Here is an 18125-nt window from a genome sequence, read left to right as displayed (position 1 = left end):
GGCAGCCTTGGCTGGCAAGTTAACAATTACTGTGCTACAGCCAGCACATTTTCCATGCATAGTATTCAGATATATTTTGTGTTGGCTTGTGGTCTCAGGTTATCTTATATAAACTTTGTTCTTCTCCAGCTACACACTTTGCACCCAAATCATATTGTCATTCTAATTCTAGCTCAGCTGGCAGCTGAAGTGTACAATATGCAGCTTATAGAAAGAAACAGGTGTGACGATAGAAATAGGATACCATGGTCTAACATGATCTCACTTTGATATTCCATTTTGTTTGCAGTGCACAAATACACAGATCCTTTGGAATTCGGACATGTGTATGCTACAACATTCTAGCCAGGTCTGAATACACTACGTGATTCTTATGCCCACACTGGCAAGTGCCAACATTGAAAGACTGCAGTGCGATGAGTATTTAAGGTGCATCCTAAATGTGTGCTTCACTGTGTGCCTCCTCAGTAAAACAATAGGCTCTAAACTTTACTGCAGCACAGGATATCACCTCTCCTGAAGATGAAAGATGTGTCCTAACATTCATTTTTATAGTAGATTAGCATAAAATAAGCACCCCGTAGTATAAAATGTTATTTATTTTAATAGAATTTCCATCTGCCCATCCCTTTCAAACAAGTATTTTAAGAGTTAATGAACACATTATCTTCAGAGCAGACCTTGACTGTGAAATTAATTAGAGAACATAAAATCCTTATGAGGCATAAAACTCCATTTTGCACATACATATTGGGTATTGCTCAGCTGAAAGCTGTAAAATGGGTTACTTAAGGCAACAAATTAATAATGTAGGGTAGGGGTTTCTGGCACAGTTTCACCCATTTGCAAGATGCATGGAGAGGGGAAAGCTATCTAAAGTGGTCAGAACTCAAGCAACACAGAGGTCCCACAATGAAGTTGCTCAATTCACCACAAGTGTTGCAGGAGGTTTGACCTCAGCAAATTAAAAATGTTGTTTTTGATATGCACCAGTGACTATATAACCAAAGGATGTGGACAGAGTGCTTGCACTCAATAAGCTGCCAAACGGATAAACAAATTAACTTTGTTATGCTTGACAATGAATTGAATTGTTTATGTGATTAGTTTCAGAGGTACTATTATACACTCTGAAAAGCAGCCTCTTTTGGTTTTGTTGCATCAAAAACATGTTTACTGAGTAATCTGCTCTTCTAGATTGTAATGTGTTCAAAACCCACAGCCATTAAAAGCATTACTATTGTGCCATAGCATAATGTACAAGGAAAGAATAAAATACAGAAAAAATATGTATTGCTAAACATGTCAATACATTAATGACTTCCTTTGTTGGCAGAAAGGATCACATACTGTCGGAATGGCTTACTTTTATCTGATTCAGTGTGTTAACATGCCCACTTCTCATTCCACTGTTACCGTATTAACGAAATACTGCTGGTATTATCACTAATAGACACAGTAAAACTGAAGCCCAATTGACAAAATCACTTCTCTGTGACAAGTAATGGAGAAAAAAGCTACTGTTCGAAATGTTGGACACAGTTTCTTCCAGACAGCAGTGCCTAAGAGGGCAGAGAAAACATCAAAACACAATTTAATGATGCTGGAAACTACTTAAAGGCCACATGGTCACTGACACACAGCAGGTGGTGAGATACACTGACTCCTCTGTCTCTAAGTCATCATCTGATTCCAATCAGAGAATAGAGATTCGAGGGGTTTTCTTATTCAATTCAATATTCAACTCAATATTACAATACATGATTATATTCTTCATATATAATCTCTTCTTTTTTTCTAAAAATGCCCCTACTACTCATGTCATACTTGGCAATTGCTAATGGTGAAAGAAAATAGAGAAACTTCTTTCAACTTTGCCATTTAAGTAGCATAACTAGTAGTGGGATTTTGTGCATTGTACATCCATCAAAGCAAAGGATTTGTGTGCAGATAGAAAAATTATTCCTGCAAACTCTTTTCCACCTCCTTCCTCACAATAGCCCACCTATCATGTAAACCTAGTTCAAACAGGGAATCCATCCACTGTGATCCATGTGCTTTATTCAAACTACCTTAACTTAGTTACACACAATAACCACGTTGTTTATTGCATGTTAACATACTGATTGAGAATTGCCAATACAAATTTACACATACTTGAAATTGAACATTTGACTTTAAAGATTCAGTCCCTGAAGTAAAAAAAAAAAAAAAAAGAATGTTTACGGTATAGTGTCAAGATGCGTTTGCTGTTGTGCAATTTCTATCTCTCATAAACTGAGTACATATTTGAAGCGAGAATGGTATGCACCCCGACAGCAGTTTGTAAGCCCACATGGCTTCCTTCTGATGTTCACATGATTTTCATGTTGAATTGTATGGGTGCCTCAGTTGGACTGGCCTCCTCTGTTTCCTCTTTACGTGGCACATACTCAACCTCTATACTTGACTTAGTGTTGTCTTTCCCTCTACTCCAGAGGAATAATATTACAAGACAGAAGAGGACAACTCCGAGGAAAGAGATAAATCCCATGGTGGTTGCAATGATAAGTGTTTTTACATCAAATGGAAATGGAACTGAGGCCCGGGTCACATTAGCACCTTCATCGCTTGGCTGGTTGGAGATGAAGGCAAATGTCTTGTTTGGCTGGTGGGGCCAATTGGGGGAGTAACTATGCACAAAAAGGTGAGCCGCTTTGGTGTCGTTCCCAGCTGCATTGCTTGCAATGCACAAGTAGGTGCCATTGTCCTGGATCTGAGAGTAGCGCACCTCCAGTGTGCCGTCATTTGACACAGAAAGTCTTGAGCCCACAGTTTTGGAAGTGATGTAGTCCTTCTTAGGGGAGAGCCACATTATTACAGGGACTGGATCACCCTCAGCTCGGCAAGTGAAATGAACGGTAGTTCCTTCATCTACATGGCTTTCTTGAACCTTATAATCCACGATTTTTGATTTCTGGCAGATGAAATAATCAGGAGGCAGGACGTCTGGGAAGTCCTTGAACTCTTTTCCTTGCACAACCTCAGGAGAAGCACACCTGGGCTGTTGTCTGTTAAAGTTGAGCCTCCACCGCCGGCGGAAGACCCAGAGCAGGCGACAGTCGCAGGCTAATGGGTTGTCATACAAAGCCAGGGTCTCCAGGTTTCCCACTGAGTGGAAAACCGACTCCTCCAGGGTGCTCAAGCTATTGCTGGAAACATTGAGGACTCTTAGGTGGTTTAGTCCTCGGAAAGAGTAGGGCTCGATAGCAGCTAATCTCCCGCCAGCCAAATGAAAAGCCTGGAGCTTCTGCAGATTGAACAGTTGGTTCCCCTCCACAGTATGAATGGGATTGAACGACAGATTCAAAAACCGAAGATGTCTTAGGTGACTGATGGCTTGGTAGGGGATGGCAGTAAGATTACAGTTTGTGATTGACAGTGATGTGAGGTTTAGTCCGAACAAGCATTTTGGAGTCATGGTATCCAGGGCAGGCATATGAGAAATCTCCAGCACTCTGAGCCTATACAGCCTCTTAAAGGAGTAATCCCTTATGACAGTGACGTTGAGATAGCGTAATCGCAGTGACAACAGGTTATGCAGATGGCTAAGGGCATCAGTCGGCACTGAGGCCAGATTCCAGCCCTCAATGTTGAGGCTTTCAAGGTTGCTGAGGCCATGAAATGATCGGGGTGAGATGAATACAAGGTCATTGTCACCAACCTCCAGAGCCCTCAGGTTGTACAGCTCCTGGAACATATAGTCGAGCAGAATGACAATTTTGTTCTCACTAATGTCCAGCTGGGTGAGATTGGTCATGCCTGTGAACACACCCAGCTGAATGAGCTTCAGCTGGTTGTTGCGCAAACCTAGAATTCGAAGGTTCATGAGGTTGCTGAAAGCCCCAGGCTCAATGGATGAAATTGTGTTTTCGTTAAGTTGCAGCTCTTCCAGCTGAGGGTAGTTAATGAACTCCTCGGGCCCCAGAGTTTTCAGGCGGTTCTTGCTGAGGTCCAGCAGCCTGGTTTCAGTGGGGATGCCCTCAGGAAGAGCTGCCAGTCTCCGCCGATGGCAAACAACTGAACGCTCTTGAGCATTGCAGTCACATCGGGACGGGCAGCCGGTGGTGGAACCAGAAAGGACGGTGCCTAGCATCAGGATCAGGATGGGCTGCCAGCATGACACCAAGTAGCTGTGCCCTCCTGCCTCCCCCGACACCATCCTACTTCTTACCTGTGGAGACAGAAAGGGAGGTTGGTAGAGTGGAATGATGGTACAGAAATGGCTGTGACATTTTTGAACAATGCAGTATCACGCTAGAATAGAAAGATCAAAAGAAAAGAGTTATGGAACGTACACCATTAGATTCTAAGAGACTCAATCAGGATTTGAGTCACCAAATTATCACATTAAGAATTTTAATGAATGCATGAATAACGATCGCAGAATATGTCCTTAATTCCAGCTGAACACACAAAATGAAACAGATTTCTGGGGGGGAGAAGAGTAGAAAGCTCTTGTCTATTAATAGTAAGGTTTCCATTTGTAGACTGATATGGTTTAGACAAAGCTGCAAAGTATAGAAAAAAGAAAATACCTTATCACTTAAATTTCATAAAAAGATATATAATTGAGATATTATCATGTGTGTAGACTACTTCTCTGGTATTAAAAACATCTTTCTTAGAATACCATACAATACCAGCTTAACGACTGTTTTCAAATTCACAAGGTAGAAGGTAAACCATTATCTGATACTAATGAGATCTCCGAAATTACAGGTATTTTTGGCTCTTTCTCTCAACCTTTTTCATCATGTTTGCAAAGCCAGTAAAAAATGACTACTTCCTTTTATCTGCACTTCCTCGCAAAGACATAAAGCAGCCTCTCCCTTCCCCTGTGTTGTATGGGCTTTCCTCCCAATTAATAACATCAGCCAATCAATGAAAGGGCTCAGTCACACATTATAACCACCCTGCTGTGCTTCTTACTTCTTAACATGGTGAAAACAATTGCTGCCAAAATTAGTGACACAGTGTGCACTCGCACAAACTATTTTTAATTAGCAGCCAAAAATGCCACAGTACATCAGGAAATGTCTCCTCCAAGAATCTGCAAACTTATCACATCTCATGTCAGTACTGAGCTGTTGACCTTGCAGTGATATAAAACAGAGATTGCTGCCAAGTGGTGATAAATGGTGAGAGGGAGATTGTCAGAGGACCTAAAACCCCTATTTGATTTTGACTCGGGGGAACTTTAACTTGCTAAAACCTTCAAGCTCTACTTCTCACATCAATCATGCGTTTCAAGTCACAGCTTTATCTGTGGGGCACACTCTTAGAAGAGCCTCATGCAAAGTATGAGAAATGACACTGTTTTTTTCTCATTTTGCAGACTGGCCTTACCACTGCTTTGTTTAGACAAGGCAACATTACTTAATTGATGTTTTTACTTTGGCATTTTTATCCAAGCAAAAAAACATCTAATGGCAAGAGGATGTAAAAACCAAAATAACATGGTAGCACATGTGATCAAGAAGAAGTATATCGCGTCTCATTTTAAAAGAAGGAAATTTTATTGTGTGATGTTATTCCAACAGTCCCAACAGTCCTTGAGTTGTCCAAACATTAATCATAATGAACATTGTCCTGATTCGTGGGGGCTGAACAGGCGCTACATTTTCTTTCTGTGACACATTCACCACTGAAGTGTTTCTGTAAGAGCACTCCATGTTATTGGTAAAGTGCTTTTTAAAACCTCTCTGGCTGTCTACCACGCTGTTGCAGCTTTTAAAAGATATTCAACTTGATAGTGAAGATTAGAATCGTCTTTTATTGCACCAACACAAATTACACATTGCTCTAAGTGAATTAAAGTCATTGGACTGAGGCATTGGATTGTGGCCTGAGTTGTTCCAATGGAGCAGTAATTGCAGCTTTCACTTTCACTTCCTCCAGAACTGTTAATTTCTGTTGGCTGCATATTCCTCACATGTTAGGTGTCAGTCCAGCGTGTATACAGCACTTTAAAAAGAAGGCTATTAAACTGACAGCGAGAGTAACAGTAGTTCCGTCGTGACCTACCACTCTGTTCTGTCTCTTTGTAATAACATTTACAAACTGAGCACTTTCCAATGGGATGCTAAAATATTTTCTAGAACAGACACTCTGCCTATTAAGTGGATTTAAATGCTAAAATTGCATGTTTAAGCATGTTCAGTTTGATCCATTGTGATAGATTCTAAACTGTAGATTTCAAATGACATGAAATATGACTGAGCTACTCAATACAGAGAAGGGGGGGGGGGGGGGGGGGCATGTTTATCTCTTTGACACAGACTGTGATTTTATCTTGTAAAGTCAGGAATATGAATGAGGACGAGGCTGGCTGATGTCATCTCTAATCGCAAACAAGCAAATGCAAACGCAATGGTGATTTTCTTGCCAGAGTACCATGCATGATTTATGATTCAGAGTGTAGTAAGGGCAGGGGTACTATCTGTGTAATCTGGCCTCACAGCTCAGATCTACTCACTGTATCACCACTTTGTTTTGACCTTGAGCAGTAATCCTGAAAAAAAAAGAAGTTGGCAAATAACCTCTCAGTAACAGTAGCACAGTGCCTTACTATGTACACGGTAGTCTATGAATTACATTTTAGCTCTTCAGCTGTCGCTTCCTATATTCTTTGTGCCGACATTGATTGATTCCATTCTTTCTTATAGATTTCTACGGAGAAACGATACAAGTGAACAAACCTTTTCTCTCCTATCCTTGTTTGAGTGTTTACACTTTCTCTGTGGACCTCTCACCCTGCCATAGTCTTCTAACAGAAGGATATCTTGGCTTACTTTTAGTCTCTTCTTACGGTGCCATGTGGTTTAATACAGGGCAAAACCAAAGAGAGGCATGCACTGCTAATGGGTCACTGAAAGCAAGCGAGCAGACAAATGAGCTTTATGCATCAGCTCACACATGCCCTTTGGTTATTTTCGTGTATTGTTAAGTACCTTTGTTGTGCAGCATTATATTGGAAGAACTGTTGGGATGTAGACACAAGTATGTAAATAGTTCACTAATAATGACTGAAGTGACTAAATTGTAGTTGCAAATACAAAGCTTTTATCATTAGTTGCAAACTAATTAGCATTATTTGTTAGTTCCTTGTTTACTGCACATTATGTTTGTCTATAGTGTCCCTGTTGGATGGTTTCACCTTCTGACTGCTGTCATGAATCATCAATGCAGCATGAGTTCTGAGAGTGTTTCCCCTGATAGATTAAATAATTTAGCTTCTTTGCTTTGATTGATGTGCATGTAGTCTGGACACAGGTGATTTGTCTGCTTTTTCCTCTTCAGAGCTGCTTATTGGGATTCATTAGTATGACTCGCCTCTGTAGCAGTGTTTGTAATTCTGATTAAATGCATCAGAGTTAAAGGCCTTTTTAATAAAGGTCATGTAAAGTGAAAAGTGCTGTGATGTTTTTGGTGGACAAGATTGTCCCTTCTAGTTTTAATTGTCCACAGTATGTGTTCTAAAACTTAACTTGCACGCTAAAGTCAAACATGTACACTGCATTATTTTTCTCGTGCCCCACACATTTGAGTCAAAAATAATTTCATTTTTGACTGTTCTGAGTGATTGTTCTCACGGGACTGCTTCAGTTTCAGACTTTAGTACTTCAGACTACTTCGGCTTCTTTTGTTGTAGATTTGAGCAGTGTGCTCATTAGCCGACAGAGCTTTTTTTGTTGAAGTGGCAAACATATCCCATTCAGCTTCGATTATTCTGCGCCTGTTAAGAGACTAGTGCGGATGAAACAGAAAATAAGCTACAGCCCGCAAATTAAATGTGCAAAGGATTTAAGAGATAAAGATAGCTGCCACTGGTATGTTTGTGTTCAGCAGGACAAATTTAAAGCAAACGTTTACTAATCAAAAAGCAAACAAACAAGAAAACCTGCACTGAAGTTGCAGTGTTTGTGGGAGATTACACTGGACGAGTCTTTCAGGGTATCTAGGGGCTCGTTTACTACATCTGCCGTGTGTGATATCTAACAAACAGCGAACATTGCGTTTGCTTTTTGGTATGTACTTTAATTATCAATACAAAAAGGCTCTATCTTGTGCCAGAATTAGATGTTGATGTCAAATTCAATAAATGTTTAGATGTAAGCTGAATCTCTTGCATGTACAGGTCGAGACACAGCTGAAAGTACCGACGATAATGACATTACAAAGAAACGGTGACCTGCAATAATAATCATGTTACAGTAAATACATGCTGCAGTGCAGTTCTGTGTTTACCCAGCAAGGCTTGCAAGCTAATCTCCATCCTCCAGAAGAATGAGTATTCAGATATGAGAAATCCCATGAAAACAAATCCTCAGTGGAAGCCTAAGATAAAGGTAACAGCCCCCTGCAAACCTAAAAAGAAACTGCATGGCCTGATGTTCCGCAATGCCAGGATCAAATGCTTAGAGGAGGACAAAATGGTTTTATAGCACGGGAACCACTCCTGTTGAGATGCAGAAACACACCTGCATGGGGTCAGTGAACTCTCAATCTTTCTTCTTGTGACAGCAGTGTCCTCTAGTTAACAGGGCTCTCTGCCAGAGAGGCATGTGGTTTTGCTTCAGAAGTTCAGTAGATACCTACAGCCAAATTTAATTTGGAAAGAGACAGTGTCAAGAGAAATAGAATGTATGGGGAGTAATTAAAGTGATCGTGTGGAGGAGAAGCAAATGCACAGAAGCTTCCTTTTTGAGGGAGTGGATCATGCAAAAATGAGAGCGTTAGACACTATTTAAATACCTGTTTCAGTCTCTTTTTAGAGGGTTGGGTGATCTCGCCAAAACAATAATATCACAATGTGTTCACTCACAATCACCATCCACAATCTAGATTGTGACCTGTTTTGGCAGATTTGAAATGCCCTATAGACTATTCAGACTTGAAATAGCATACGAATTCCTCCATTTAAAACACAATAGTTTGTTTTTTGGCTCGTGCTCCTCATGTTACTTCTATTGGTCCACTACGTCATCCAAGGAGGAGCCACGTGAAATCGTTCATCATATCCGCATAGTCATGTGGTCGACTATGTCACTCTATCAGTATATGTTCACGCTGTGCGATCTGCAAGTCAGTAAGGTTAAATATGGTTTGGAAGCAGAGGTATGAGGAAATGTAATACTGTGTTCTCTACAATTTGCCTGAAATGTAGATTGTTGACACCTTCAATATTGATCAAGATCGCAAATAAAGAAATTGCCTACTCTTGTGTCTCCATTGCCCATGTTAAATTCTCATGCTGTAGCTTTCTGACAGCCCACTTCAAAAGACAGGGTCTGGCAGTGACTGATTAAAGTTCCAAAGAGAACTAAATAACTCAAGACTGGCTCACAACACCTCATCCTGCAGAATCTAGTCCAGGAAGATTGTTTGGATGAGTCCAAAAGATTTCCACCAGCAATTAGAGCATTTATTTTAGTTAAACTATCTGCCTGCGGTGTTTTTGCCAGATTATTTGTCATGCTCTTGAAGAAGTAGAACCTTAAGAAGCGTGCACAGACGAAGCTCTGTGCCACTTTTGGAAACAATGAGCACAGAGGCATAAATTGTACATAACATTATGTGGTCATAAAAGAAGATGAGGAGAGAAGCCAAGCCAATTGATTGAACTGGACATCTCAGATGCTTGGACATAAAAAGTGTACAAGAACTAGCCAAAAACAGTTAGTTTGTTGGGTGTGCAGAGGTCTGAAATTGTATTTAGTGGATACGTAGTTTGGACAGAAAAGAAACATCATCATCATAAGCCTAGGAGTGATTCTCCAACAGATTCCGGCTGATAAAGTCACTTTGGCATTCATGCTGGACAGCTTTCCATTGGACAGGCGCTACTGTAGATGAATGGTCTCGTAGATGCCTGGGGACATGAAGTAGTTGATCACAGAAGCCTGTTTTTTACCTTCACATCACAACTGTAATGGAACGTCAAGCCTCCCATTTAACTGTCTTTAAGTACCTTTACTGCACTCTGACCAACATGGCAGTCCACCCACTTGTCAGGAAATGATAATAATTAGATGTGAATAAGTAAAAATGTTCTCTCTTTGTGGTATTTTAAAATAATTGTCAAATCTTTACTCCCGTAGGGCCACGCCCCATCATGTCGAGACTGCGGACTGTGTTCAATCCACCAACGCTGTGTTCAAAGGCACCCGGAGGGACCTGGCCAATAGCAAGTCAGTAAGAATTGCATCTTTCTCTCTCATGTTCTTCCTCCATACTACTGACCTGGAAATAACTAGCATCAAGATCAGAGAGCCCCTCTCATCTCCTGTGTGGTCAGTGGACAAAACTAACCTCATCATCTCTGATGCTCTGTCTTCATGTAGTGCTCCTGAAATAATTCAATGGACACTTCTTTGTGTGATGGACTAGGAAGTTAATTATTTTTTAAGACAGCTCAAGTGCCAAGGTCAAATGGCACCATTATTTTCAGTATTATGAAGAAAGGCCTAAGAAGACATTTTGACACGTCAGTCTTAAAAGCACAGGTGAAAATAATTTTGCTGCTGAATCTAAAATCTGAATCCAGCTGCTTCAGTTTCATTTTCCTAGTATTGCTCATCTTTTTTCTAAGATGACAGAAAATGTTACAAAATGTCTGCTGTGCAAAAGGCTGCTTATGATTCCCAGGAATTACAGCACTAGACAAAAGAATGGATGGGGGTGACTGCAAAAACAAGCACAAAAAAGAGACACAGGAACTCAGTGCTAGTCACTTAAAACACTGCAAAGAAACCAAACAAAAGAAAAGAAGAAGAAAAAAAAACAAAACAAAACAAAACAAAACATATCAGTCCATCAACAACAATAGGCAATGCAACACTTTCTGCACAATACAGATAATGTTGTAGCTAGAGACAGACACATTCATAGGTGCAACAAAGAAAACCTTTGGTTCCACATGCTACAACAAAAGGAGATAAGTAACAAAAGTCTTCTCCTTAACATCTTGCTCTATCAGCAGCTAGTGCTTTCAGTGATTTTGCCTTGAGAATGTATTTTCAAGAGTTCTTGAAATGCCTTTGCAAAATTGATCATTTTGTTTTAAAATTAATGTTGCATTTGGCAATTTTGACAAATTAATTCAAAAAGCCACAGTTAAAAAGCCTTTTCAGTGCTATGGCATAAGGTTGTCATGATACTAGAATTTTAAAATTTGAGACATTATCATGATTGGAAAAAAGGATACTCAATACCTTGGATATCAGAACAAGAAAGTCCTAGTAACCCCAAAAATGGTATTCCATTCCATCTTCCTTTACAACGATGGAATATAGAATTATTTGGTCTTTAAACTCCTAAAAACTAGTCTCCTTGGGTTCCTGAATGTTGGCTCATCTCTACCAGCCACTCAACTCTCCAAAAGATACTGGCGCCTACTCTAGTATTTCTCACTGGGCAGGTAGTGTACAATCAGTGTGTGGGAGCTTTTGAGCTGTAAGCTTTTGAGCTGGGAGCAGCTGCCCACGGTTTTATATGGGGGTCAGTGAGAGCCAGCGGGACTCAACCAGACGGGCTGGTGAACCAAAACAATTAAGTGGAAGAGGCTGAAAGCTGCACAGAGCTGCAGACTGTGCCATTCATTCTGTGAGATCAGCAATATGGACTTTTATTCTTGATTCAGATTGATATTGCTTAATGGAGATGTAATTTACCATGCAGTGACATTTTTTGCTAATGTTTTGATATTTTTTTTTTTCAAATAAGTGAAATACAACTCGCTTCTACACTATTTGCTGACATGATCATTCCCCTCTGGCCTGACGACACATTGTTTGCTAATAGAATTAACAATTCCTTTGAATTAAGGATCTAATGTGAAGTTATTTGCATATTTGTTGTACTGCAGTGTACTTAATCTGTTATCCAGTATTACCGGGTGGATCTATTTCTTGGTTCATTGACAAAGTCCAACAGTAATGCTACAAAAGAGGCTCCCTTCTTCATTAACACCCGTTTCTCTTGAAAGTCAAGTAGGATAAGCTGGAAATTACACAAACCTTTATCCCCTACTCACCATCAGGGAATATAAGATGTTTTGGACTCGAACTGAAAGGAAAGGGCTAAATGCCATGCTGAAGGCAATTTTACCTCAGACAAGCCTCTTACAGCTCATCATAGGACGCACAATGGGAGATTTTGGGAGATTTTCACACCAAATCACTCAGACAATAATCACCAGCTACGGTGCAAAAATTAAGTTCGAGTGCCTTGGCATCTTTTACTGATTCAAAGAAGCGTCAACCATTCATTTACGTTATTCCGTATTAAGATCTTTATTGTTGATTTATAGTAGTGGGCAAAAACACAACATACAGTGGACATGCAATATTGATTACAGCAGTCACAGAAAACAACCCAATGAAAAAAGCTGTGTCCATTTGTTAAACGTATCAAACCATAGGAATGGTATCCTGATAAAGTGCTGCTGAACAGTGCAGTCTAGGTTTAGTGCAAATGAGGTTCATTTATTGCAGTTGGAACAAAGAAAATTAAACCTATTGCTTTTCACCCTGGGGGACTGGGATCTCCACCCATCTCCTCCAAGAGTGGGCAATGATTGACCATGCCTTTCACAGATTTTTTGCTTGGTTTGCCTGCATCAGAGGTGTTGTTGATAAATATGTCAAAGATTCAAGGATGCTTACTTTCCTAGTCCGTACATTTTGAGAATTGAGAAATACCGAACAACAATTCATCATGTCCCATCTTTCAAGTGGAAGAAATCAGAAGTCTGATGTCACATATTTTATAAATATCAGCTAAAGGATGGGATCCACAGATGAATGAATGGTATGAGACAGTTTGCAAGAGTCCCTCTGTGATCACTCCAAGTGTATATTATTGTAAGCTGTGCTATATTAGTGCTGCCAGGAGCATGAACATAAGGCAACCTTAGCCCCCATCCAACTATTGTAGCCCCTGACTGTCTCATATTTTGCATAAAGCTGTTGTTATTAAATTTAAATGAGGAGACTGACGCAGAGCAGGAGGACTGTGACCTTCTGAATACATTTGTAGAACGCAATTTTGAGTATCCTGTGACAGATCTGCCTCCGTCTGTCACCTCTCCATCCAGCAGACACTCTGTAAACACATGGTCTGGCAGTCTTTGCCACAATAACCTCAGCATTTCCTTTTCAAGGTGTCTGATGTTACCCATTATGTGGCAGCATCTTGATTCCATATGGCTCTTGTTTCAAAAAAAACACCCTCTATGTTTACTGGCCAAGTTATACATCACTCCTTTCTGGGGCATCACAACTGAACTGTTGTGTGCAGGAGTGCCCTGATTTCAGTTGTAAATATCATGGTCTATGATTGTTACGGCTCTATGTTTCCCAGACATAAGAAATTATCCAGTATAAAAGCTTCAGATAGATGGGACATAATTATGTTACGTTACTATGTTATTCACCTTGAGCATGTATAGTACATGTTCAGTACAATATACCTTTGTTCAGTATTATGTAGACTTCAACATCACAGAATACTGAGCATATGACAGCACAGGGCAAAGCACTGAGCAAAACTGATCAGCAGCACTGCTTTGATTGTGTCTAGATGTTTTTGTTTCGCTTGGAATGGAGTAGAATTTGTGTACATTGTCTGTATCATTTTACTACTATCATTAACTGTTATGCTCTCCTGTAGTTAGTGTTATTGTTTTACTCTTATGATTAGAAATGTTCTACATGATTATAATATTGTACAAATGTTTGTCCACTGATTTTAAGTCAAAACTGGTCAACCAAATGGAAATCTGCTTGAATATAGACGGCCAACCCTTTGAGAAATTTAAAACTATGAATCTGCTTCCCCAACAAAACATAACATGGCTGGCCATCAGCATTGTCTCTAACCCCAAACATGTCAAATACAAATTGTTAACATCAAACCAGTGGTACATGGTTCCATGATTTAAAGTTTAAATAAAGTACTTTAGTGTACAACAGTCAATCCTAGATTTGAAAACAGAGCTTAATCCTCAGCCCAGTCACCACAGTAAAATGGGCGATGTAGCATATTGACATTTCCACAATATCTCATATCACAGCTATATTACATGTTTGGGACCTGACCTTCATATTGGTGGTTGGTTGATGGTGGTTGAGTTAAAGAAGGCAAGCCAGTGAACGCAGTTTCAACATTTCACAAGTGTGAAATCGTTGGGAGATTGTTGACGAGGGACCAGACCATTTCAGCATTTTCATGACACCACAGGATATTTTGAGGGTGACCTCGGACTACTCTTAGCTGTGTTCTGAGGCAACAATAAAACAGACATTTTTGAAGAGATGTCAGGGCAGCTCATGCAGTGTTTGTGGTGACCAAAAAAGGTGTTTTCAGCAAAAACCCAAGCTTCTTCCTGACCAGACGATAAGCACAGCATTGTCACAACAAAAGATTGAACTTAAGGAATGTAAAGTTGCAACATAAAGAAACAGTAACTTGCATTTTTAAAACTAGCATGTATTATGGCGACTAGGTTGTAATTCTAAAGCAGGCTGATTATGTCTTCTGTGACTGTAATGTTATATTAAATGTATGTATATTACTTTTGAGTCTTAATTTTAGTTTTTTCAGCAAGTGCGCTGATACAAAAAGAGACTGGATCTTTTACTATAGTAGTATTACCAAACAATCAATCTTATTCTGTTGGCCAATGAGCAGCATCAGAAGACAGTGGGGGTTCTGTGCAGTTTTCAGGTGCCTGAACAATAGGTCCTGATTTCGAGTGGCGGCATCTCAGCATTCATCAGTATTTTTGCAAAACACTTTGAGGCAATTGTATGGTGTACATTTGTATATAATCAAATAAAACTCATGGTAAACACATGGTTGGTTAGTAGTAGGATTAGAAGGTTTTTTTTACTGATGTCATCAGAGTGATTGCATATGCTGATATTGTCAGTGTTATGCAAAAAAACTACTCACTAAATATCCATTTCTATACTGATCAGTTGACTACCTGGATATGCTGGTAGTGAAGAACCCCAACTCCCTGGGTCACCTAACTCTGCAGTTCGATGCTTTGTCTTTTTATCGCACTGTTTTTGTTTCACATCCCACAACTGTTTTAGTTCAGTCTCAACACTCTCATCAGCGTGGTTTCCAGTCGCAGCAGGCAGGTGTTTTCAGTAAAAAAAAACAAAAAAAACAAAAACAAAAAAAACAACAGCTCTGGCAAACCGAATTGTCCTCAACTTGCCCAGCACCCAACAGCAGATACACAATGCTGGTAAACATAACATTTAGCAGATAGTGGATTTATATTCATATGAATACAATTCAATGAATTGAAAACGTTGCTCCGTATCAGCTGAATGTTTGCTCACAGTTTGCTTTTCTATTCAAAAACAAAACAAATAATGTATTTTCACTGCCATCTCAAGGAGACAAATCCATCCTTTCTTTCTTTTATCGGTTATGACTGGAAATTTTCTTCATTATTCTAATATTGTACAACTGTCCGCTACTTTTACATCAAAACTGGTGGACCAGATGGAAATCCGCTTGAAGATAGACGGCCAACCCTTTGAGAAAATCAAAACTATGAATCTGCCTCTTCTACAAAACATATTAAGGCTGGCCATCAGCATTGTCACATCTTTATACAGTGATAATATGTCAGAGTTGTGTGTGTGCTTGTTAGCTGCAACTTGTGCAGGCTCCAACTCCAACAAAAAATCTCTTTGAAGCAGGTTGAATGTTGAGGTATGCATCATTATTTGAACATCTTGTATAATTAAATCAATGTGAATTTCACGTCATGTACGCCAATATAAAGTGTAATAAAATGAAATTTGTATAATTGTAGAACATTAATGTTGCACAAATTGTAAAATAAGCAGCTTGTGCTGATATTGCAATTACACTGACACACACTGAGACACTACTACAGTAGACATAGGAACGGAACTAAGTAACATTATGAAGACTGTTAAAAAACAGTTTGCCCAGTAATGAGAGCTTTAATCACTTATTTGTTCATCAGATGTAATTACAAATTCCAGTCATATAAGCCTCGCTCATTTCAGTCAGTGGAGTCTGTTGAGTGCTCTGAAGCTGCACACATACACACACGGTGACACGCTTAAATAACTACCAAAAATAGAGATTCCAATCAGCTGTCATAACCTGATTACAGGGGTCCCAATTAAGAGCTTTGTGTATCTCATGAAGCTCTGACGTGAAGAGCAGACCCTTCACTTACAGGCTGTCTGAGGTCTGTAGCTTGCAGAGGTTGTTACTGCACTGTTAAAAATGGAGAGGAAGCGTCCCCTCATAGCTGTCTGTCTGCTGGAGCGTTGCAGCCATGATTATAAAGATGCAAACAAGCTGGAGACATTAATCTATGACAGACTGTTGTTTTTTTTTTTTTTTTTTTTTTAAGGTCTGCATAAAAAAAATCATACAAAGTTGCCCCTCATCCCCACGCCCACTCTCCCCATCAACACCACCAGCACCACCCATCTATCTAACCTGTGGCAAATCAAACACCTGCATAGGATCCCCATCACAGCTGGAAATTGCCAGCGGCAAAAGGCTGCTGAGAATGAATAAGTGTGAGTCTTGATGAGTTTTCTGGCATTTGAAGAAACATGAATGTTAATCAGTGCAGTTTAGGAAGCAGCAACAACCACCCTTGCAAAACACTCAGGAGAAAACGCAAAATAGAGACTCTCCTGCTCAGCCTCACACCTTTAGCGGTGATATGTGCTTGCATGTATCCACACATACAATACCAATGTTAACAGTGTGTGTGTGTAAGTATATATATATATATATATATATATATATATATATATATATATATATATATATATATATATATATATATATATATATATATATATATATATATATATATTAGAATTCCCTCTATCTATCTGCAAACACTATGTTTAGACATGCATGCACACATCATATGAGTGTGTTCCATACTCAGCCTAAACCCAGATTGCATTGCACACAGCAAAATGAAACCCATCTGGATGACAAAGCACAAACAAGATCAGGAGCCCTCCTAAGTGAATAATTCTCCATCTCTCCATCCCTTCCATTTGCCTACGATACAGAATTTTATTCCTGACGTTAATTTGCTCCCTGGCGATCCCCTGGCCCCAGCACTGCACCATAATAAATCTGATCCAATGCCTCAGTGCTCAAAGCCCACCATAGAGACAGAGTACTTACCAGGACTGTCATGCAGAGAATTCTAATTCAGGCAGCTCCATGTTGCCAAGGAAATTCAAAATGCCTCCGAAAGCATGGAGACAGGGATGCAGGATTCGAGACAGGCTGGATTCAAACGGGAAAGAGGGATATATGCAGCGCTGAGAATCCCGTGTCTGAGGGGCATTTGAGAAATGCCTCCGTCCTCTCCAGATGCGCTAAATCCGGCAGCACTGATAGGCTGACATGTAAACACACAGGCGGCTCTGCTGGCTCACACACGCTCACATACATGCTGCACCTAGCAGAGACAGAGAGGAAGAGGGAGGGGCAGCTGATGAGAGGGATGGAAGGAGGAGCTGCAGTGCACTGGGAGAATGAGAGGCACAGAGCACAGGCAGCAAGGGGAGTTGAAAAGAAATGGAGAGAAACGCTCTCCGTTTGCACTGGCAGTATCTTCCCCTGATTTTTGTTCACTGTAGTTTTCCTGCTTATGGAAGGATTGGAATCGTGTTAGCGTGAATATGGGCTGCAGTAGGGCAGAGGGGGAAAAAAAAAAAAAAAATCAGACTGCTGTGTCTGGTTGCAGAAGAAAAAGAGGTTAGAGAGGGAGAAGTATGAACGTGCCATGAAGCAGGGGGGGTGAAGATGAGCAAAAAAAGTGAAGGGGGGGTTATGAAGGGGAAGAGGGTGTGATGAGGCTACAGGGATACAGAGCAAATGAAATTCAATTTCTGCAGTATGCAAACCTTTGCTTGTAATGAGAGGCAACTTAAGACTGTGGTGGACAGGGATGGATAATACTTTTCCTGTTTTCAGCGATTTCTCGCCAGAGCTGAGGATTAATGCCACCCGTAGTGCAAAGTGGTAATCATCTGACAAACTCA

At 40.1% G+C, this 18125-nt stretch overlaps 2 protein-coding genes across 11 annotated transcripts in view; one reads left to right on the top strand and one right to left on the bottom strand.

Annotated features, from left to right (window-relative positions):
* Nucleotides 1-18125, top strand: part of luzp2 (leucine zipper protein 2) — a 231080-nt gene that overhangs the window by 31032 nt on the left and 181923 nt on the right. For 5 of the 10 annotated variants that reach the window (XM_037096011.1, XM_037096015.1, XM_037096018.1 and 2 more), the window contains one exon: nt 10143-10236. In XM_037096011.1, the coding sequence (XP_036951906.1) occupies nt 10143-10236 (94 nt within the window). Of the gene's footprint in view, nt 1-4427; nt 4762-8421; nt 8532-10142; nt 10237-18125 lie in introns of those variants that run through there. The other 5 variants (XM_037096016.1, XM_037096019.1, XM_037096010.1 and 2 more) reach the window with 5 other exon arrangements.
* Nucleotides 582-17531, bottom strand: lingo1b (leucine rich repeat and Ig domain containing 1b). The gene is made up of 2 exons (XM_037096009.1): nt 17260-17531; nt 582-4213 (listed from the first exon to the last, which is right to left on the bottom strand). Exons 1-2 carry the CDS (start codon nt 17269-17271, stop codon nt 2354-2356), a joined length of 1872 nt encoding a protein of 623 aa, XP_036951904.1. The 5' UTR covers nt 17272-17531; the 3' UTR covers nt 582-2353.

The sequence above is a fragment of the Acanthopagrus latus genome, chromosome 4 (genome assembly GCF_904848185.1).
Source record: "Acanthopagrus latus isolate v.2019 chromosome 4, fAcaLat1.1, whole genome shotgun sequence".
Classification (NCBI taxonomy): domain Eukaryota; kingdom Metazoa; phylum Chordata; class Actinopteri; order Spariformes; family Sparidae; genus Acanthopagrus; species Acanthopagrus latus.
This window is presented reverse-complemented; position numbering and strand designations above follow the sequence as displayed.